The sequence below is a fragment of the Cryptomeria japonica genome, chromosome 9 (genome assembly GCF_030272615.1).
Source record: "Cryptomeria japonica chromosome 9, Sugi_1.0, whole genome shotgun sequence".
NCBI classification, from domain to species: Eukaryota; Viridiplantae; Streptophyta; class Pinopsida; order Cupressales; family Cupressaceae; genus Cryptomeria; species Cryptomeria japonica.
The window spans coordinates 430549215-430573142 of record NC_081413.1 but is presented as its reverse complement, the minus strand read 5'-3'; the positions used below and the strand labels follow the sequence as shown (position 1 = coordinate 430573142).

The 23928-nt window shown below is 32.7% G+C and overlaps 2 protein-coding genes and 1 pseudogene across 3 annotated transcripts in view; 2 read left to right on the top strand and 1 right to left on the bottom strand.

Moving 5' to 3' along the window:
- Positions 1-13233, bottom strand: part of LOC131077851 (NADH dehydrogenase [ubiquinone] 1 alpha subcomplex subunit 2) — a 67874-nt gene extending 54641 nt beyond the window's left edge. The window contains exons 1-3 of one of the 2 annotated variants that reach the window (XM_058015435.2): positions 13098-13233; positions 12852-12989; positions 7537-7643 (exon numbers count right to left, since the gene is read on the bottom strand). In XM_058015435.2, coding sequence (XP_057871418.1) covers positions 7537-7643; positions 12852-12937 — 193 coding nt within the window. In that variant the 5' untranslated portion in view covers positions 12938-12989; positions 13098-13233. Of the gene's footprint in view, positions 1-7536; positions 7644-12851; positions 13074-13097 lie in introns of those variants that run through there. The other variant, XM_058015433.2, reaches the window with a different exon arrangement.
- Positions 13234-15327: 2094 nt separating this feature from the next.
- On the top strand, positions 15328-16168 carry LOC131077839 (small ribosomal subunit protein uS2c-like; annotated as a pseudogene).
- A 234-nt stretch (positions 16169-16402) lies between these two features.
- On the top strand, positions 16403-16951 carry LOC131077834 (ATP synthase subunit a, chloroplastic-like). Its single transcript, XM_058015408.2, has one exon. It carries the CDS (start codon positions 16403-16405, stop codon positions 16949-16951), a length of 549 nt encoding a protein of 182 aa, XP_057871391.2.
- The last annotated feature ends 6977 nt before the right edge of the window (positions 16952-23928 follow it).

Below are 23928 nucleotides of genomic sequence, written 5' to 3'. Positions count from 1 at the left end.
TAGTAGCGTGAGACTTAGCTCAGCGTACCCAGGAGTTGGATGCCAAGAGGGCAACGCGGCTAGCTATCGAGGACAAATTGGCTAGGGAGACAGTATCATTTGAGTAGCAGTTGGTGGAGGCTGAGACTGAAAAGCGTGTTTTGCAGACAAGTTTGGTTTACGCACAGGAGGACTGTGATGTCAAGGAAAAAAAGAACTCCTTACGGAAGCAATAATGGTGAAATCCGCACTTGAGCATCGGATGGTAGCAGAAAAGGGTTTTCAGGCGAGGACGCAGTAGGTGTATGAGTTCCGGGCTCAACTGGCGTCAGCAGTTCCTGCATCTTCTTCATTGGCGGTGCAACTACCTCCTTTTGGGACGCCCCCTCAGCCCCTTCTTCTCAGTGATTTTCTTATTGTATACAGTGTACTTCATCCCCACTTTGTTGTGTTAGTCCCGGATTTTTGTCCTTGTCGTCCGGAGACAACTTTTCTTAGGTGGGGGATGATGTTGGTCGTAAAATGGGCTTTGTACTACTTGTTAAGCTACGTTGGTTAAGTATGTTAGTGTCGTCGAGGGTAGTTGTCCGTTGCACGACGGTTCCCCACGGGTGGTAACAGCAACCCTCAACCGTGTCTTTATATATGCTCTCGTACTTGTTGTTGGATACACTGATGCAGAGAATGATTATTGTACTAGACATTTTAGCATTAATGAAAGCATTGCTCTGAGTTTCTGGTTACTATTCTATCCTATGGTTATCATCTGACTGTTGATATGCAATATTAATAACACACCCCACGGGGTAAACAATGACCAGGTGCCACCTCAGCTTGCTCATCTTGTAACTCATCACAAGGGTAGGTGATGGATGCATATCTCTTGATACTCAACATTTCCAAGCTCAATCATGAATGAGACGAAGGTATGAGATACTCCCAAATTGCATCATCCTTGCGGATCAGTCTTTCTAACTTTGATTAACTCTTTTGGAATTATCTCCTTGATGTACTGGCAATGATTCTTGGATTTCCAAAGGAAATTCAAGAATTGTGAAAATTTTCTTTCTTTAGCACGTGTATTCTCATGCTTGTTGTTGTGAATCTTGTGCTTCCTTGAACTTGGAACACTTCCTTTCATTCAACGGAACTCTTGAGGGTGTTAATCATTGCGTATGCACAAGATGAGGTTATGATGCCTCCCTCTAGCAAGGTTACAATGTTCCTTGTCTTTGCTTTGAGCATGCTGATGTTGATGTGTGAGTCCCCCACACCCTAGCAAATTTGATGTCATGAAGCAACTTATCTTGTATACTTAATATTCCTAATGTTGCAAAGCTTCTTTTGTTTTCTCATGTCTTTAGGTTTGAACACCATGAGCTGATCCCTTGCACGTCCCCTACCTCTTGATGAAGTTCCTTCTTTGTTTCCAAAACCTGAAAAGCAAATACACCTTGATCAAGACATAGAAGAGAACAACTTCGATCTTTAAATCAGAAATGAATTCCCTTTGTTTAATCTTTGATTTTCACATTTCAAGGTCTGATTCTAAAATCTGATTTGTCATGTTTTCAGTCCGAGACTCCACTTTTATGTCTGATTTTTTTATTGACTTTAGGTCTGATATATGTCTTAATTTTCATTGGCTTCAGGTCTGGGACCTACTACTATTCACTACCTTCCCAAGGCGTGGATTGGAAGTGACTCCCTAAGGAATTCAGGCTTTCAAGGGGGCACTGACAGTCATCAAAAGGTGATCGGACATATATATATATATACAAAAGCAAGGGACACAGGCAATAGCTTATGTCCCTAGAGAACAATAGGCTGTCTCTTCATTGTGAAACATAAAAACCAATAACGTAATTAGGTATAAATATAATTTATCATAGACGGAGTGAGAAGGTGCTTCAAAAGGTGAATGGTTCTCATAGATTGCACATCCTTCCAAGTAATGACATGTTTAGAACTTGAGAGCAGTGAAGCTTATATCCTTAATTTATCAAGATTTCTTCCAATTTATCTTTTAATGCCACCGCTGCTGATAAATTGCCAAAAAGCTCATGAGAAATTAAATTTATCAGGTCAACACATTCCTACTGGTTTTTTGACCAATTTTTTGTTCCCTTTAGCACTGATAAAATATGATTTAAAACAAAAATATGATTTCTTGTTGAGTAATTGCAATTTTTTAGCATTTAAATTAAAAGTTTTTGGTCAAAAAAATCCAAGGTTAGGGTTTTTTTCTGATTTTTGAAGCCATTTTTTTCTGACTTTTCCCTAACTCCCAATCCTAACCGAACCTTTTATCCTAATTTTATCCCCACAAATTCAAAACTCTCTTTATCTTTTAGTTTGCTGAAAGATATTTGGTTCCTATGGTTCAGAACTTGAGACAATGGATCATACATTTGATATGCCTTCACATATATTTTATATACCTTCAACTCCTATCAGACAAAAATGTATTTAGTGGCTTTTGGACTCTAGCCCCTTTTACTTCTTGTGCAAACGAAAATCTTAAAATAGGCAGCAATAGGCTTTCACCCACTCTCAGCTTCTTCACGCATACCTCCTAGTCTCCTAGAACCTAAACAACCCCAGTAGGAAAGTAATTCAAAATGTAGATTATACAAATGACTGCCCTAGCCAAGAATTTTTAGTCCAAATTTATAAGTGAAGCATACATCTAAGTTTCTAACCATCTAAACACTGGTTTGATATTTCTGTTTGTCCACCACATTTTTGTGGTGTATACAGCACACGGTGCTCACCAATGATGTCAGCTTTCTTGTAGAAGTTCTTAAAGGCATTAATTATCTATATTTTTTTATTGCAATAAATACACCACTTCAATTTAAACGAAATTTTTGAATTCTAAAAAGCATCTGAAACATATGACATTTGGACTTAACAAAAAATTCAAATGCATCTAAAACATTGACCATCAAGATCGCCAAATTCTTTGGCATAGACCTTGGATAAAGGCAAGGCACAACCACAACAACAGAGAAATTCCCTAATGACCAGGGTCGACATATGCAGTTAGCACCTAATATTCCAAATAGTCTGGATAAGAACTTTAAGAGAAAAAATAGGCGGTCTTATTTAGCTGACCATTGACAAATAAATGGTGTTATGAAAAGCACTAGCTTGACCTCTCTCCCTAGGTAGTTCTAGTAGCTATTCAATAAGCTTCACTATCCTTTCACCTTATAATCTATTAATTTTGACTAGCCTAGTCTTATGCTAAACCTACACCATGGATATGTTTAGTAAAAAAGCATAAATTTTCCAGAAAGTCATAGTAATGGGGAATACTGAAACAGCCAAGAAACTTGGTTGAAAATGATGTTTTCCTGCTGCTAGCTTTCGAAACATTATATTTCAGAAACATTTTCAACAGGAAGAAAGATTTTGAGAAGGACAGAAACAGCAGCTCAGCATTTCTACATATAGAACCCTTTCTAATTTCAAGTTCCCGTGCCCAAAATATTTCCCAGTATCTAGTAGCATTGCATGTTATGCACCATGTAATGTTGTCCTCCTTTAAATGTACTTAGCAGATCCATCAACAAATTTCAGTTGGTGGAGGAACATTAATATGATTAGCTTCTTTGATCTTTCCTAGCATAAAGTGAGCTAGCAGAATAAGTATATTCAATATATTTTCTCGCTCCTATTGTGAATTATCTCTCATTCAACAATTTCAAATTGAGTTGTTTCATGCTAATATTTTGCTTTCTTCTTGAATTCCTTTTATATCTCCTTTATATCTCACAGTCAAGACAAACACCAGGTCAATTGATTGTACATACAAACCCGTTATACAGATTGTCAATTATAAAGTACCAAATGATTGAAGTCTGGCAGAAAAATCAAATATTTGAAATTTACAAGCATTGCATGACTCTAAAGAAACCTAAGTCACAAGATTCGGCGAACTTCATCCATGAAGTTTGAATTTTTTAGAATTTCAAATTTTTCCATAAAATGTGTTTAAATTCAGCAATTTATTCGTACAAACACGACATCATTTTTTTCCATTAAAACAAAAAATTTACAAGCGTTTTTTATAGGGTTTCCAGCGGATTTTCAACGCATTTTTTTATAGAACGCATCTCTCCGCCTTTGTAAACACACAAACCCCCTGAGAACCAGTGAAGGCGTTGGCTAAATAGGAGGTTGATATCGGTGGATAGCGGATGTTTTGATTTGCCAACCACAACACGAGATGACCTTTCCTCACATTTGATATCTCTACTGTGTCTGCTGGATCGCGGGTGGATTACTTGATATCTCTGTGTCTGCTGGGGCAGCGATACTTCCATTTCATAGCAAACTTCCTCTAGTCTGCCATTGCTGCCGTGCCTACCTCCTCCTGTCTGCCATCGCTGCCGTGTTCAAATAGGCAGCTTATTTGATTTTAATTATTTTTCTAGCTTATCCCGATTTTAATGTTTTTGTTTGCCATTGATTTCAAGCTGCATTCAATATATATTGTTGATATTGATATAGCCATATAGACCAATAGTTTTACTTCTTACGCTAAAAGAAAGCTTTCATATTGTTTTATTTTTCTGCATTCGATATACATAGAGTTATTTTTCAATTTTTTCAGTAAAAAAAAAGTTCCACAGTTTTATTTTTTACTGATTTTCCAGAATCTTTATTTTTTACATTTCATATAGTTTTATTTTTTTGTTTTACATGTGCTGTGTGAAAACTGAAACATTGGGCAACATTTTAAATTTCATTTTTATTTTTTAAATTAAATTTTCTAATATATGTTGTATTAAAAAATATAATTTTATATTTGTTATTTGATACATTTCTATTTTAATAATAGATGTTTAAAAAATTACTATTTGCAGTTTTTTATTTTATTTAGTTATTAGAAAATCAAGCATTTATTATAATTACTTTTAATAGTATTTTATTTTATTTTTTCATTTTAAGCTAAAACTCAGCAGATGTCAAAAAAATAAAAATTAACAATTTAAATATAACAAATATTATATTTAAATAAAGTTTTAAACTTATTGAATTATTTTTCTTTTTAGAGTTAAAAATTAACATATTATATATTTTTTGTTTTAATGCTTTTAAATAAAATTTAATCCATGTTTTAAATATTAAAAAACATTTTTCTTCTAAATTGTACAAATTGTAATGGCTCCCAACAAATCAACTTCAGAGGCATGGAAACATGTGACCCGCAATGGTGCTTATCTTCATTGTAACTTGTGCCCGAAAGTTTTTACCGGAACTTTAACAAGGGTAAAGGACCACTTGCTTGGTATTACAGGGGGTAAAGGTGGAGGTGTTACTGCATGTCCAAAAATGACCAAAGAAATTAGAGCTATTTTAGAGAAAGAGCAAGCCTCTTCGATTGTAGGAAAGATGCAGCGGCACAAAAGAAACAGAGAATTGAAGAGGATTTGTCTAAATTCACATCTGCTATGTCTTCCTCTTCGAGTCTACCCAAGGCCAAAGGGGCATCCAAAGAGAGTGGAACTTTGAAGAGTCTTTGGAAACCAGTAGAGAAACAACAGGTGGATGATGCACTGGCAAATTTGTTTTACACAAGTGCTATTCCATTCAATGTAGCTAGAAATCTGCATTTTTGCAATGCAATTCAAAAAGTTGCAGAGTTTGGCAAAGGGTACACACCTCGCACTTCTGAGGCTTTCAAGAAAACTCTTTTGCAGAGGTCAAAAGATAGAGTGACTGAGAAACTAGCTGAGGTCAAAGCCTCTTGGAAGGCAACAAGTTGCACCATATTGAGTGATGGATGCTCAGATATATGTTAAAGGACATTGATCAATGTTTTGGTGGCTTGTCCTGAAGGTGTTGCATTCTTGAAAGTGATTGACACCATGAACCACAAAAAAACTTCTGAATACATATTTCAAATATTAGAGGAAGCCATTCTTAAAGTAGGGGTGGAAAATGTGGTTCAAGTGGTAATTGATAGTGTAGCAAACTGTGTGGGAGCTGGAAAACTGATTGATGATAAATACCCACAAATATATTGAAGTCCATGTGCAGCACATAGTTTGGATTTGTTGCTCCATGATTTGGCTGTTTCCATGGATACATGAAGCAATTCATAGAGGGAGAGTAATTGCAAACTTCATAAGAAATCGTCATCTCACATTGAGTCTTTACAAGCAGTATGCATCTAGGGAGTTGTTGAGGCCTTGTGACACAAGGTTTGCTTCATTTTATATCACTTTAAAAAGAGTTGTTTAAGAGAAAGCAGCTTTGACATCTGTTGTTTGTTTCAATGAGTGGGAAAATTCAGCGCTTTCTAAAAGTGTGAAGGACAAGAACATAGAGCAAATTGTTTTAAATAGCAGCTTTTGGAAAAGTGGAACAAAGGTTCTAAGTATATGTGAGCCAAATGTTGATGTGTTTCATATGGTTGATGGTGACAAACCTTGCCTTGGTATGCTTTATGAAAGCATGGATCATTGTAAGGAAGTTATTCAGAGAGCACTAAACAATGTAGATGCAGAGTATATGGAGATATTGACATGGAGATATGGGAGACAGTTGATTCTAGATGGAAAATGATGCACACACCTTTACATGCAGCAGCTTGCTATTTGAAGCCTAAGCTATTTCATATTGATAGACAAGCTGATTTTGAAATTATGGTAGGGTTTCATGAAGCCATTAGCAAATTTGAACCAGATCCAACAATTGCAGCTCTAATCAGAGACCAAGGTTGGGTATACAGAAGAGCAGAAAGGTTGTTTGGAATAGCAGGAGCCAAATATGATATGACACGAGATGTGGTACCTCATTATAGATGGTGGATGAGCTATGGAGCACAAACTCCTGAACTTCAGCACTTTGCCATTAGAATATTGAGTCAAGGAGCAAGTTCATCAACTTGTGAGAGGAATTGGAGTTGCTTGACCACATCCATTACAAGAAGAGGAACAAATTGTTGTTTGGAAAGTTGGGAGATCTTGTCTACATTCGCAGCAATTTGAAATTGTTCATGAACAAATCAGCAAGCGACTCCACATCTTCTTCACAACAACGCATTCCAAAAGACATAGAAGTGTCAGTTGCAAATGAGCCTGACTTTCTTGATGAGGAATTGGATAGTGATACAGATGATGATGCTACACCATCTAAGCCAAGTGCTCTTGATGACTTAGAGCTTTTTTGAAGTTCTAAAGTCTTGACTTTTTATTGCACCTTTTTGAAAAGAAAACATCTTCGCAATCATGATTTCACATGTTTCTTATGGTTTATATTTTATAAATGTGCCATCTTTTTATAGTGACTTCAAATCTATTTAGCAATGTTAAACTATTTTGATAATTTATTAGAAGTATTACATATATTTAAAAATAAACAAAATTATATAAGGCGAATTTAATCCAAAAAAATTTCGAATTTTTCCCTTGTTGAATTTCATGGCTATCGAATTCGAATTCGAACCTTGTGACTTAGAAAGAAACTACACTTCAGCAGCTCAGCTTCATATTTGAACATGAAATTGTATAGTTACATTTCCTATTAATGTAGGAATCTTACCATATCTAGCCCATATTCTTGGCTCAGTTCCACTACACTCTCGAATTAAAATTGGAAACCTTGGGTTTAGTGTCTTCAAGTCCTTATAATTTGAACGAATAAAATCTCTGCAATTTAAGAGCACAAGAAATCCACATATAAATCTTTTGGCTTCAGAGTAACCAGATACTGAAGAGTCCTCACAAAATATAGAATACAATATACAGAAAGAAATTGCATTTGAAAAAACAACATACAACATTATAATATTGTTTAGAAAATCAAACTCAATGTTAATTGCTGAAACAAATCAGAAATTTCATAAAACATAATGAGATATGAGGAGCTGAAAAAACTTATATAAAACAAGTATACATATATTGAACATGCAGCTTTAGGCTGTAGATTTTTATTTCCTAAAATAAATTTCAAAGTTGCAAGGACACAGATACGGTATCGGATAAGGATACGGTAATGGATACGGATACGGCCATTTTTTAAGACCCCTAATATGGATACGGCTGGATACGTCATTCATAAAAAAGCACTATAGACACATAATTGCTACATAAATAATGATAAGTTGATTTAACATTTTACAATATGCAAAAATAGTACAATTGCATTGGAAGATAACCCAAAAAATGGGTCACTCAAATAGAAAAACATTTCATTTGTCTTTCTCATTGGGTATAGGTTTTGTATATACCAATTTTTATTTTTTTAAATGCATGAATGAAGTTTTGTAAAACTGAATTTAGGAAGATTTCCGTCAATGTTTTTAAAAAATCAAATCACATAGTATCTAGCATGATTGGAAATCAAGATATTTGGGCACATGTGGGTACATTATTCAATGTGTATCCGGGCTGTATCGGATACGTTTTGTTTCAGATACGGGAACGGATACGGGGATACGCGTTCCCAGGGAGGGACAAAGGAGTTTCCGGCTACTCTGATAAATTTACATGGTTACATTGCTGATAATGTTCAAGAATACAGGCATTTCATTCAAACAGTATAAAGTATGCTGCAAAAAATTAATAATCAAATTAGATGTATGGTCTGAAAAGGCAAATTACATTGGTAAAATAGAATTTTGGTTTTGATAGAAATCGTACTAAAGAGGAAAGAAGAATGAAGTAAAATTGATGGCAAAACAACATTTGAGTGGTTATAATGCATGCAAATGTTCTAGAGATAGCTTAAAGGTCCAATCACTTGCAAAATTGATAAATAAAAATGGAAAGAGATCATGTGTGAATTAACTTTTTAAACATTAGACTGTGTAGGCTATCATAATTACTAAGATTTCAATGTTCTCAGAACCATGTTACAAAATTTACACCCAATCTACCATGCAGGGCAACAGGAGTACTTGGTGCATGACAATTCTATGAAATATTATGGAAAACTTACGACTTGCAGTGTTAGTATGGAAACATTTAAATAATTATAAGCATTTCTGAATTTAACTGTCCAGACTGAATCGTCTGTCTAATTTTATTAACATAATGTTAAACTCCCTTGGCAATATATCATTGTGTATAATAAATAAATTAAAAGTTACAAGAACTATTGGATTTTAAGATATGGAGGCACACAAACATAGAAAGAACTGAGACAATCAACAAATGCTGAATGAGAAGCAAAATGGATAGGTAAGAAACAGAATAATCCGAAATACTGAGCATATAAACACTAGCCTACCTTCTTGTTTTTAATTTTTTACCAAAATCACTAGAAGCGTTGAGGCCATCTTTGAGCAGGTGTAATTTGAAAGTGGAAGTCAGTGAAGGGTACAAGTTGGCATTAGCTAGACTCTTCCCTAATCCTGATGTTAAGGATGTAACTGCAAATGAATTTACAACACACCAATTATCTAAGTATTCCCACTCTTCATGACAAGTATAAGAAGGACGCTCCCAACTGGTGGCACCTCCTTGGTCCAACACCTACAATCTCTTGCAATCAAAGTTTTATCGCAAGATTTTTATTTTTATCCAAACATCCCTAAATTTCAATTTCAAATTATCATTTCTAAAATTTTTTTAAAAAAATTCTGTTTGAAGTTTGATTTATAATTCAGAATTCTAACTATCTAACTTTGCCTCAATAGGTTTGCCACTTCATCTTCATCTAAGCAGAATTTTAGTACATGCTCCATGCACTCATTAAACACAACCAATTGACATTAAAAAAACATTGAGTTAGGGTACACGCATTGAAACTTGTGCCTTCTATCACCAAACAAAATGACTACATGGAAAGGGCAACGAAACTGTTGTATATACTACCTATATAGAACCATTGCAAGCTAAGATACAACTGCTACCCAACATTTTCCATTATTGGAGTAGTCAAATAGCCAACACACATTTACTGCTTCTAATCTACCAGCATCTAATTTCAATGATGATGATGATCATCATCATCATCATCTTTAGGAAGAACTATATGATGCTAATTGCTGATTTTATTATTTTAATATTGAACAATGACTATCTATCTTGACATTTGAGTTTGACCAATCCACATTGAAGTAGTATTTTTTATTTTTATAATAGTTTTGTTTAGTATATGCATGTTATGTTGTATACTAAACTTAATTATTGTTTTCTGGCTGCAAATATGTATATATTTATAAAAAAATATTAATTTATTTTTGAATGGACGTAACCAAAACAAATCCAATTCCAAAAAAAAAGTTGTACTGGCATACCCAAACTAATAACTTAGGTTTTCAATGATTTAAGAGACCTAGACCTGCGAGAGGTTGTAGGGTATGCATACAAGGGATTTATACCGCTCAAACCAAAGACATCACCTACCACACTACTTTAGATCTGTTCATTGCTGCTACTTACAAAAGGAAAAACCCTAACGATTTTCAAATTCCTTTTCTTTTTTTCCACTATCTTTTATTTTTCATTTTTGTTTGATTTATTGTTTTTTATGCTTTTTTTTATAATTTTGGATTTCAACTTTAATTTATTCGAATAAGTAAATGATTATTATTTTAATTAATAATATATGTTACCTATTTATTAAACTAATAATTAAACGTTTATATAATATTATGAAAAATGAATGTTTATTATGACATCTAATTTAAATAAATTGCTACGGAATTAGTATATTGTTTTGAATTTCTAAAATTTATGGTCATTTTGTTCAGAATGAGTATGATATGCAGTATTTTGAACTTACTATATATATATATATATATATATATATACCCAATTCCAAATCAGCAACTTAGAGAAAAGGAAGCTTCAAGGATTAAATAGCTTTTATCAGCATATTATTGTCAACGAACATTTCAAGTTTATAAAATGAGAAACATCAGAATGAGCCACATATTCCTTATAATTTATATTTTTAAACAAAAATCAAAGCTTTCACACATGAAAATTTATATCCCATAATTCACAATTATTTGAAGTTGAATAAAAATCATTATTTCATCAGCCCCTTCTGATTGAAAACACCATAAAGCAAAACAATAAGAATCATTAAGCATATAGACAAATAATCCTTTAAAAACATAAAATTTATATTATTCCTTCCAACAGAACTTCAATCTGATGTGTACATTGTCGAAAAGGTGTTCAGGAAGCTTATTGAAGATTAATCCTCTTGCTTTCCCTTCTAATTATCATGACAATGAGGAGATGGATGGAGCTGTTCAAACTAAATTGAAGGAACAGAAATGATGTTGCAGTTTTGTTCTTCAGCATGCAATGTCTATTTTATGGTTAGAAAGTTGAACAAAATAACAGAATTAATCTATATAATTATTTTCTGCCATGTCAACACAAGTCATATAGGAAAATTTAGCTCTTCTGATTTTGGAACCATATACCAACTTTGAAAATTGAAATCAGCTTCATATTAATAGTTGAAGCATCAAAAAGGAAGTTAATAAACTGTTATAATTATAAGTCGGTAAAGTAAAAATTTTGAGTCTTGTTATCCACCTATCTCTTTGATTGGAATCATTGTGGACAATCATGTTATATGTTGTAATTAAAAAAATGTTTCTGATTGATAGGAACTGGCCCATGATATAGTGTTACAAAGAAACATCACTCCATAGGATTTTGGTTTATATATTTGTAATTTTTTTCATATATAAATCTAATTTTGGAAAACTGTATGTAGACAAAATATTTTTTCTTTACTTCTCTTTTTTTATGAAGCTTCTTGAAACATAGACCGCATGACACAGACTTCCTTTGGGTTTAGATGTCAGGATTGAGGCATAATTATTCTAGGAAACAGCCCCAGACTTGCACCCAAGTTCATTCTGGTGAGGTAGGCATCAACAAGAATAGAACTATGGTGTGAGTTATTAAACTCTGCCACTCTCTAGCCAAATAAAAAATATACAGTCCATGGGGTCGTGCTATAATGGTTAAGAAGAATCACCGTAAGGATGTGATCTAGGTTAAAACCCCTCTAAACGCAACAAAGAGATCCATAACTTTAATAAAAACGTGTCAAATTTGTGATGTAATAATTATGGGATACATTTAAAGACGATCCAGGTTCAGTAAGAATGAACTGTAAGACCAGCGCATCCAACATAAAAGGCAGCCTATAATCTCACCAAACATGTACCGGGCAAAAAAAGAACAGAAGCCCTGTTTCCATAACAAAAATTGCTTTGAGTGCTAATTTTGCAAAACTAAAAAATTCTCGAAGCCAGTCTCCAATTCAAAATACATGTTCTTGTTATATAAGGCTACCCTTGTCCCATAAGTTTTGATGCAACGGTAATGACAGGCATTTGTAAGAATTGCACAGAAAGCCCCCCACTGCAACAAGGCGCCCTATAACCCTGGTGCGCATATGGCGATATTGTGGTGTCACGATTACATCGTACTATAACTCCAGCCGTCATTTGCGAAGGTTGAGTAACAACTGAGGTGCAATCGAGTGTGGCTTAATCTTACGAAATCTGGCCTAACCTTACCCCACACCAAATCAAATACCTCATAACCTTGCCCAAAATGACTAGAAAAAATTATTATAAGGACAAACGCAAACACATTCCATCCGCGCAAGCGAAAAAAAATACAGCATTCAGAGATCTAATTGAGAGCGACCCAAAACCAGCAAAATCTACAAACAAGTTTAATAACCGACAGGACAATTGAAACTAAAAATGTCTTCAAATGCTAAAAACAGTTAAAAATAAATAAAAAATACAGAATTCCAATTATTTTGCTGTGTTGAGCAATATTGAATGGTCAGATTGAAAATGCTATGGTTATTAAAGATTAAGATTTCGGGCTTTCTGAGATTAGGGTGTAAAGAAGTAGGCCAGAAACCTGGTTGCATTGCTCGATGGCGAGGTTTGACAGAGATGGATGCGAAGCTCCTTCAGATTTCGAGACAGCTGTGCCCTCCAAGCCATTTCTTCACCAAAATTGGCCCTGGTTTCTGCTAATCTGTTGATCTATTCTCTCCTAATTTTCATTTCCATATTTTAATAATCAAGTTTAAAAAATAATTTGTACTTGAAAAAATGAAACAAGTTATATTTTCTAAAATATTTTCTAAATGCCCAAACCTACAACAGAACTCGCAGCCTTTAATTTGTTAAAGCGCCTTTCTGCAAATGTTCCTCTCGAAAAAAATTTACTAAATTTTGATTGGACGGTAAATGTTCTTATTATTAATTGTTATTTTAGTTGTGGAGAAATTTTGGAAAGAAGGTTGAGAGAAAGAACAACTATTTATTTATCATGATGATGGAGGATTATATAGAGGTCAATATTTAGAGGTTATAGATTTTGCAATTGAGAACTAATTCATATCATTTTTGGTGTGGTATACGTAACTGCAAAAGATTAAAAGAAGCTTGAGATAAGGGGGTTTGTATCATGTGTAAAGTAAGGATTGTGTAAAGAGAAAAACGTTTCATTGGAAATTACAAAGTGAAAGTGTACAATGATATCAAGGTTCGCTAAGAAAATAGTTTTAATAGCGACTTCCTTTCAAGATCTATTCAACAAGATTAGGTGGAGAGAATGATTAAGTTAGTTTTGGTTTCTCATGTATGATTAATTCATGTTAATTTCATTATTAGGTTATTTTAAAAAATTTATTAGGATAAAAATGTGAAAAAATAGAGACAATCAAGTGCATATTCAAAAGTTTAAATTATTTTTTATATTTTTTTAATATTTATGATTGTTGGTAATATAGCAACAAATTAAGTTAATAATAGCATAGTGTGATGATTGAATGGTAGCATTGTGGTTCTTGTCATCAAGGTTCAAACCTCTACTAGAGTGTTATTGTTGTGTGTTCATAGCTCCAACCAAAAGCATTTACCCTTGATTAAATAAAAAATTTAAAAAATAGCATTTACTATCTTAACAAATATGAATATAAAATGTGGAGGCTTGAAAGAGATTGGAAAGGCATGCAAAGGCAAGAATTGCGAACAAAAGATGCATTCTTTAATTGTTGTGATTGTAACTATAGGTATTTGTGTTTTTTTTTTTGTTTTTGCAGATCCAGACAATTGGACAATTACGATTCATGAGCGAATCAAGCAGATGAATGAAGAATATTTGTTGAATCGAGATATTCATAATAAATTGCGAGCTGACTTCGAAAATCGAATGAATCAACCTTCTCCTTACATAAAATCCAGATTGAAAAAAGGGTTAATTCGAATCAAAATTTTTGGTTCTATTTTCCAAAACAAGAGCGTTCGATTCATTAGGAAGAAAATGCCTTACTTTATGAAAGTTTTTCATTTAAGGGCAAAAGTATATGGATATCCGAAGATAAACAACTCCAAGGATCTGGTCAAATTGTAGTTGTTCATGAGGAATCTTTCGTCATTAGATTAGTTAAACCCCATTTGGGTACTCGAGGAGCAACTCTTAATAGTTATTATGGGAAAATTCTTTACCAAGGAGATACATTAATAACTCTGTTATACGAAAGATTAAAATCCGATGATATAATTCAAGGTCTTCCTAGAGTTGAACAATTGTCAGAAGCCCGCTCAAATACTTCAATATCAAAAAATCGAAAAAAAAGATTTCAAAAATTGAACAGATACCTAGCAATATTTTTTGGAAACTTTTGGGGGTCATTCACCAGTGTTAGAATGACTATGGAGGATAGTCAGAATCAGTTGGTCGATGAAATTTAAAGGGTTTATCGATCCCAGGGGGTACAAATTTCTGATAAACATATAGAAATTATTGTTCGCCAAATTACATCGAAAGTTTTAGTTGTAGATGTCGACAGGTCCGAAAATAAAAATTGGGAAAATGGACTAGGTAGTCTTTTTTTACCCGGAGAACTCGTTGGATTATCATGAGTACAAAGAATGGATCGCGCTCTAGAAAAAAGAATAAACTATCGAACCATTTTATTGGGAATGACAAACGCATCTCTGAATACTCAAAGTTTTTTGTCAGAAGCGAGTTTTCAGGAGACTGCTCAGGTCCTAGCTAAATCTGCTCTTCAAGGTCGCATTGATTGGTTGAAGGGCTTGAAGGAAAATGTTATTCTCGGGGGAATGATACCTGTCGGTACTGGATTCAACCGTTTGGTAAAACGGAGCAAAATGAATTCGAGAACGAGTAAAAAAAGTCTATTTATCAATAAAGTCGAAGATTATTTTTTTTGAGCATCAATATCAAGTCTTGATTTCATCTCTTAAACAAAAAACAAAAAATAAAAAAGAAGCTAGTAAAAATAAAAAAGAAGCTAGTAAAAATAAAAAAGAAACTAGTAAAAATAAAAAAGAAACTAGTAAAAATAAAAAAGAAAAAATCAAAACGAGCAAAGCAAATTGTTAGATTTCATTTAAAAAATGAAATGAATACTTGTACCAAGTACGCTACGGCAAGCAATCTAACCCATTCCATTGGAATGTAGATATTACACATAGTAAAAAAAGAAAAGCAAAAATGACGAAAAAAAATTGGAACATCAATTTGAAAGAGATGGTAAAAGTAGGAGTTCATTTTGGTCATGAGACCAGAAAATGGAATCCTAAAATGGCACCTTACATTTTTAAAGAACGTAAAGATAATCATATTATAAATTTAACTTACACCGCTCGTTTTTTATCAGAAGCCTGTGATTTTGTGTTTGATGGAGCAAAAAGAGGAAAACAATTTATGATAGTTGGTACAAAACATCAAACAGTTGATGCTGCTAAATTAGCTGCTTTAGCAGCTCGATGTCATTATGTAAATAAAAAATGGCTCGCGGGTATGTTAACTAATTGGTTTACTACAGAAGCAAGACTTGAAAAATTCAAAAATTTAACGAAAAAAAAAATACGGGAGGATTTGATGGATTTACGAAAAAAGAAGCAGCAATACTCAAGAGAGAATTGAACAAATTGCAGAAAGATCTAGGGGGTATTAGATACATGACAAAATTGCCCGATATTGTAATAATTCTCGATCAAAAAGGAGAATATACTGCTATTCGGGAATGTAGAACTTTGGGTATTCCAACAATTTGCTTAGCTGATACAGATTGTGACCCAGATCTCGTGGATATCCCAATCCCAGCCAATGATGATGGTAGAGGACCAATCCACCTGATCCTAAATAAATTAATTTTAGCAATTCGCGCGGGTAGAGAATTGTACTATAAAAAGTGAATTAAAAATTAAAAAAGAGAAGCTATAACTAAGTTGGCTACTATTCCCAAATCTTATAGAATAGATTAAGATAATCTATTTTGATAGAAATAAAGAAATCTTCTTAATCAATCAAATAATCATTCCATTATTTTATTTCGTAGCTTGACTGATGATAGTGTAAATAATTGAGGAATCCGTCATTGAACCAAAATCATTTCTTTTTGAAGTTCATCTTTCTATATAAAGGGTAATATGGATATTTTACAATTTCCTATTAACATACTGAATTATTTCTACGAGATATCCGATGTGGAAGTAGGTCAGCATTTTTATTGGCAAATAGGGGGGTTTCAAGTTCATGCACAGGTACTTATAACTTCCTGGATTGTAATTGTTGTCTTATTAGGTTCAGCTACTCTAGCTGTTCGAGACCCACAAATCATTCCGAACGGAGCACAAAATTTTTTGGAATATGTTCTCGAATTTGTTCGGGACTTGGCTAGAACTCAGATTGGCGAAGAAGAATATGGTCCCTGGGTTCCTTTTATAGGGACTATGTTTCTATTTATCTTTGTTTCTAACTGGGCAGGTGCTCTTTTTCCTTGGGGAATTATTAAATTACCTCATGGGGAATTAGCCGCACCTACAAATGATATTAATACCACAGTAGCTCTAGCTTTGCTCACATCCGTAGCTTATTTTTATGCAGGTTTTACAAAGAGGGGTTTAGGCTATTTTGGTAAATATATTCAACCAACCCCAATACTTTTACCAATTAACATATTAGAAGATTTTACATAAGTGTTTATTATTTGGTTATTTTTTAGAGAGGTTTTATTGTGTCTATTTATAGTTGTATTTTTGTTTTATTGTATGGCTCATTTATTTGGAGTGCGAATCTTATAATTTGAATAGCAAGTTTGTGGGTTCACATAGTGATCATTTGAAAGTTGACATTTCAATGTTGAAGATTTCCACAATAAGACTTTGATACTTTAGTGTTATTTTATTCAGTTGTTCTTTACAAGTCAATGTTGTAAAATTTATGTGTTATAGATGTTCTATATTTGTATTTATCTTTTTAATTGTGATTTTATGTAGGAAGCATGGGTTGATCTAGAGCCCAAATTTCATTTATTCACAGTGCAAGAGTGGTAGGTGGTTTGGAGGCAAGTTTGTGGGTTTGCACAATGAGGATTTGAAAATTTATTGTTGTTTATGCAATTATTTGAGTAGAGTATTAAGGTTTGAAGGTTTAGTGTCATTTTATATTGTTTTTGTATTTCATCAGTGCAAATAATGTTTTGGGATTGAACATTAAGATTTGAAAGTTTATTATCATTGTATGTGTGTTGTAAATATTTTTCCACGTGTGTGTTAAGCACCTTGTATGACAAACATTTTATTGTTGTATTTATGATTTTTATTTTGTGACTTTGTGGAGTAAATGTGGGTTGAGCTAGAGCTCATATTTTAGTTTTTATGTGTCAAAGTGGTGAGTAGCCTAGGGGGCAAGTGTGCATAGAGAAAATTAAAAGGTCTACCATCAGTTTATATAATTGTTTGTGTTTCATTGTTTGAAATTATTTTTTTCAATTGAGCATTAGGGTTTGAATGTTTAGGGTCATTTTACACTATCATATTTTCATGTCATTTTTAAAAATGTTTTATTTAGGTTGAGTATTAGGATTTGAATGTTTGTTATATTTTTATAGAGTTGTTATTTCCATTTCATATTTGAAAGCTATTTCTTATTTTATATAATTGTTGTTTGCATATCATTGTCACATATACTTCTTTAGCCAAATATGCATAACACAACTTAAGAACAAAATTCCATGATGTTATAATCATACCATGAGTTTCATAAAATTAGTAATTGTAGTTGTCATTGGTGTATTACTCTTTTTAAACATATCAATTTTTTATTGCTAGTGGTCATATTTGTGTAGTTACAAATAAACTTATAGGCCTAATGTTTATAGCTATTCAAATTAAAATTGGAAAATTGTAGTTTCAATTATTGGCATAGTGGAATATTTGGAACATGTTGTGGACATGTATGAAAGCATAAAAGATAGAATGATTATGTCGAAGTGTTGTGATTCACTCTATACTTGTAGAATATTAAGGTTTAACAAATTGTAAAATCTTTATTGGAATTTCAAGTTTCTCAATCAAAAATTATAATTCACTCTCCTCAGGGTATTACAAAGTGGGTTCAAATGTGACTAAAAAGCATCAATGATCAAGCCTAACATAATTTATCAAGTGTAAGAATAAAATGGTTTATAGAATAAAAGCCCACATATTGATCAATGTTATTTCATTTTGTTTAACATAATTGTATTTAAAGTCTTAGATCATGCAAAGTATTAAGATTATCCATAACTCATGAGATAGGCATGACAAGCTAAATACATTTCATGTTACTTTCTCTTATAGATATAGTTAGATCAAATCATGTTAAGGATAGAAACAACCATCTTTCAAAAATTGCAACACCATTGTGGTTCCTTGGTATCATTAGCTATTGTTGTTGGAATAAAATAAATTTGGTTGATGAAGTTTGCAATGAAGATAAATCAATATGTTGAATATAAAATTCTAGGGTTTATTGTTATCATTAACCATTAGACCTAAAGTCGACTAAAATCATTTGATCAAAATATCATTGAAAATTTTAATATTATTAACTATTTTCTATAATTTATTTTCATACAATATTGAAAATTGAAATAATGTAATTAAATGTACAAACTTCATAGTATAAAGAGAAGAAATAGTAATAATTGTTTGCATGATATTCATCTAGAAAAATGCATGTGACCTCTATATACTCAAAGCTTAAATGCTTTCCACTATTTTCAAACCAAATAAATGTTTCTTTGTTTCTACATGGAATGCATCTTATGATATGAATAACCAAATCGATAGATTTATTATAAATTCTCATGTTTTACAAATATCTATTTTAAAAGTAGAATCGAAGAATTGCTACTAAAAATAAAAATAAAAATAAAAAATCATAATCTAACCCCCTAAAAAAAAATAGTCTTACTTTATAGTTTTGTCATTTTTCTTCATAAAATGAGATTATTGATCTTCATCTATAATTTATACATTAATTTTGTTATAATAATTGTCACTCTCATTTATATGATGCCTTCCATATTCTAATTTTCTAGAGCTTGAAATTACCAAGCTGTAATTTTTTTTATCTTCATGCAAGTGATCAAGAGACCTTAACTTTCTCAACTTCTCATATGTAATATGAATGTCTTTGAGTTCAAATTATTTTTTTCATAAATTTTTTAGAACCCATCATGGTTTTCATTATTATTTTTTTCTACTTGACCACTAATCTTGATGCTACATTAATTCAATGTTATTGAAGTTGACATACCAACATCTACACAAACATGTTTTCCCTTAACACATTCCAAAACTTCTTTTGAATAATAGATATAACATATGAATTAAAATCTATCTTTTGTGATCTTATAACATCTTCAAGACTATATTGTTTCTTGAAACTTTTAGTGTATTTATTAACTTCAATCTTTTGTTTAGTCACACTCGTCTCCACTTTATCATTTGGGTGATTATAAACTTAATGTTTAGAATATTCTTCACTCTTTTACTATGTTTACCATTTTCTAAAACCATTGTTTTGAAGGCATTAATGGTATCTTGATTCTAACCGTAAACTTAATAAATATTCATTAGGGTTTTAAAACTTTGTGTCAACGTTATTTTTCTTTTTCAAATCTACTAAGGTTTGATTGTGCACCTTCTCCCATAGATTCTAAAAAGTGGACACTACTGTTTTAAAAGATTTTGATGTAAATGTAGCAATTCCTCTATCAATGCTTAAAAGTGGATACAAGCTACCTCTAAAGTTAAGCATTCTTTAGGGGAAAGAATCAAACCCTTGGTTGGTCATATTTTGATCAAGCATATGTTTCTAGAAAATGATAATCTTTCAAACATGAAAATATTCATAAACTAACAATAAGTTGTTCTTTTCTTTATTCTTTATTTAAATTTGGGGTTGTTCAATAAAAAATATATGATTAGCTAGGTAATTTGGAGCATTTGAAAATTGGAGGAATTACAAGTTGGTCACAATTGTAAATTGTCTAATTTTTGTAACCTTAAATTTCTAGAGATAATATAGCTTGTGATTTGTAAACATTTTTAAAGGATCAAGGATGCAAAAAAATAGTTGTGTTTTATCATTTTTCTTTCCACATCAAGATTAACCATTAAAAATACAATATCAAATGTTACAAAAATGTTCTATATTAAAATTCTATTTGACATCTTATTTTATCTTGTTGTAAGTAGGGACCATGGTGCTTAATGCTACATTCCAAGTGAATTAACCTAAAGTGAAAGAAAAAGTGTATACAACAAGGGTTGCAGGGCTGCGAAGTTCCTACCAAAATCTGACAGGACGGTTTGTTTTGGTTTTGGTTTTGGTTTGTTGATGTCAATGTTGAAGCATTGGAATGGAATGTGTGGATCCATTAGGAATCCATTGAAAACTAATTTATGTCTGATGGAATTGTGTTGGTCCTAAAAGATGTGTATGCAAAAGGAGTCAACAAAATTAATTGTAAAAATGCCTCTTTGAGAGGTGCACTAAACCATGAATGTCAACATCTATATGGCTTCAAAAGAAGAGAAAGTTAAAAACATCTCTATGGCTTCAAAAGAAGAGAAAGTTAAAAACATCTCTATGGCTTCTTATCTCTGTCAAAATCTTAAAGCAGGGCAGCTCATAATATTCTTTTTTATGGCCTGGCTCAGTGATGCCAATTTCTTTAGGTCATTGGTGACATAAGAACATTGTTTGCATTATAGCTAGTCCTCCATAATTTCACACCACCTTGTGCAAAATATAATAATCACGTCTTACTGTGGAGGAATTTGCGGTTGTGGTTCAAGCTATAGTTGTGGAAGTGGGTGCAAGGGGTAGGTTGTTTTTAATCATACTTTGCATTCAACACATGCCTTTGATTTTCTATAGTTGGTGGTCTTGTTGGTGTTAACAGAGGTTAAAAAACAACATCAACACAATGGTTCTTTTAATAGTTTAGTTCATAGATGGAAATAAATTGAGTTGTAGAAGGGTTTTGTAAACTTTTTTGTGTTGTAGATGCAACATGTATGCTAAACTGAGATCAATTTCAATGGAAATTGGGTTGGGCGGCTCTGCCTCTGACATGGGGTAATCCATTCATCCAAATGGCATTGTTAGAGTTGTATTTTCAGATTGGCATAAACAAATTGTATTCTTCTTAATAAAATAAGATTTATATATTTCATAATTTATTTGATGATATTTATGGATTAGATTGTGTGTAAATTTTTTATAAAAGTATTGTTGTTGCTTTGATAATCTAGAGGAGCCTGAACCTGTGACATGGGCTGCATGATAGTTGTACAAAATAAGAATGGAATATATATACTATAATAACTTGCAGCTACATTTTATGTTGTGTTATGCCTGCGTGATGTTGTATTTAAGGAATGGAAAGTTCCTTAGGAAGTTTGTACTATGGATTTGCCAGTGTAACTTTCTACTGCAAATGCAAAACATAGTTATTGTATACATTTCTGGTCATGGGTAATTAGAGAGATTGCTTTCTTGGCCACCTATTTTAGTTTATCAGTAGCTATGTTATATGTTAGATGTTGTCCTATATAATGATTCTAAGATTGAAATGGGTTTGATATGATGATCAGAAATTTGAATTCCTAATCAGAAAACATAATCACCTACAAGCATGAGCTTGGTGTAATAAACCACTTGAACTTAATCCAAAAACTCAACTAATTTTTTTTTTCTAATATATAAAAATATTGATTTGTTATTCTTATTTAATTTTTATTCAATCACATACTCAGGTACATCTATCCAAACGAGATAGGCATCCATCCAACCAGAATGGGCATCTAACCATATGAGTTAAGCATCTATCCATATGAGATAGGAGGTTTCATCTATCCAATCTGGGATAGGCATCTACCCAAATAGAGTAGGCATCTATTCATAAGAATAGGATATGCTTTGGCCAAAGACTTTAGACTCATCAGGACCATCCGGGTCTTGAGCCACTCTCTAAAGACTACACTCCCCTTCTAGGAGTGCACCGAGGTCGCCGTCCTTAGGAGTATTAAAATAATTACATAAACAAGCTTGAGTTCCGCCTCGAAATTCGGCCTAAAGCCTCGGGAAGTCAAGCGAATCCATATGGGATTCTTTCTGAGTATACATTGAATTAATTTTAACCTTTCAATTATTATTTGCACCATGTGATTAAAAGACAAAGGAGCTTCAAGAACCAACTACTCACCCATAACCAAATCCTAACCCGCATCCCCGAATGCCTGAGTACAAGGGACAACTTCGTCCCTAGACTGCCTACATACCCGTTTCAACACGGGATCAAGGCGTAAAGTATGTAGTTCTGGTTTCTAACTATGGTTTAATGTAAATTGTTTGGTGGGTATGCAACCCTTTCTAGGGTCAATGTCGCAGACAGTTTCTCTGCGGTTGCTACCCACGATGGTAGCTCTATAGCAAAAAGGCTCAAGGTGGCCTCATGCTTGTGGCCTAAAACAACTAGGTCCTATTTCCTATTAAATACATCACCCTCAAATCAGTTATCATACTTTGAAAAATCATCAAGATAGATAAATTCCAAATTATCACACACCACCAAACCCTAATGGGGTTTTCCAAGGTTTAACTGAGCGGATGTAAATTCATTTTAAAAATTATCTTTTTAGATTATCGATCCAAGGGGGATTACCCACCCCTTGAATTTTTTAACTTCCATATGAGCCTTATTTCTCCCCGACGATTTATAGGGACGATGCCATAGACGTCGTTGTTGCAGCTTTATTAGGCGTTAAGTGCAGTAGTTCAACATGAACGGCATTACCCATAAGCGTGACCCAGAGGCACCATAGATACCGAACGCTGCTAAGGTTTTGGTTTCATCTCCTCTTGTTTAGTTTTCTAACTAGGAATCTAATTTTGAATTCAAAAATCTTTTGTAAAGCAATATACTAATATAATCATGAAAATAAAACTATAATATACAAGGAATTTTCGCTTGAAAACTTGTAAAATTATAACTTATGAAAAAGATTGAAATACTTCTCGAAAGGTACTAAATTGCTTAAAGAAAAAGTTAATTTATCTAATACTACTTGGAAATAAAATTGATATTCACTTGTTTGAAGGAAAAAGAAAATAACCATTAACAATATTCTTTAATAACCACAATACTTTTAATCACTAATTGTTTGAAAATAAGATTAGAAGAGAGTCTAATACTTGCTAAAAATAAAGAACCTAAGCAATTTGAATCAATCTTCTTCTAGTTGCTTTAGAACCAATGTCAATTCCTTGCAAGATTACAAGAGATAACTAACTGTTTTTTCCACTTGAAGTAATGTTAACTTTATCCTTAGATATTTCCTACATATAACAACCTCTCCAATTCCAAATTCTTAGAAGTGAGCTAATGCTTGCTCCTAAAATGTACTTCAATTAAAATTTATTATATTACTCTCCAAGTGATCATGGGGTGGTTTTCTTGAAAACTCATTTGCCTAATAATGATAGAACCCAATAATCTTAGAACAATGAATCCTAACTTTGTTTAGCTTCGAAGGTAAGTCTCATTAGATAATTTATAAATTAGAGATAAGTACTAAATTTGAGGTCCGCAAAGTAAGTCAGGTTTAATAATCTCACG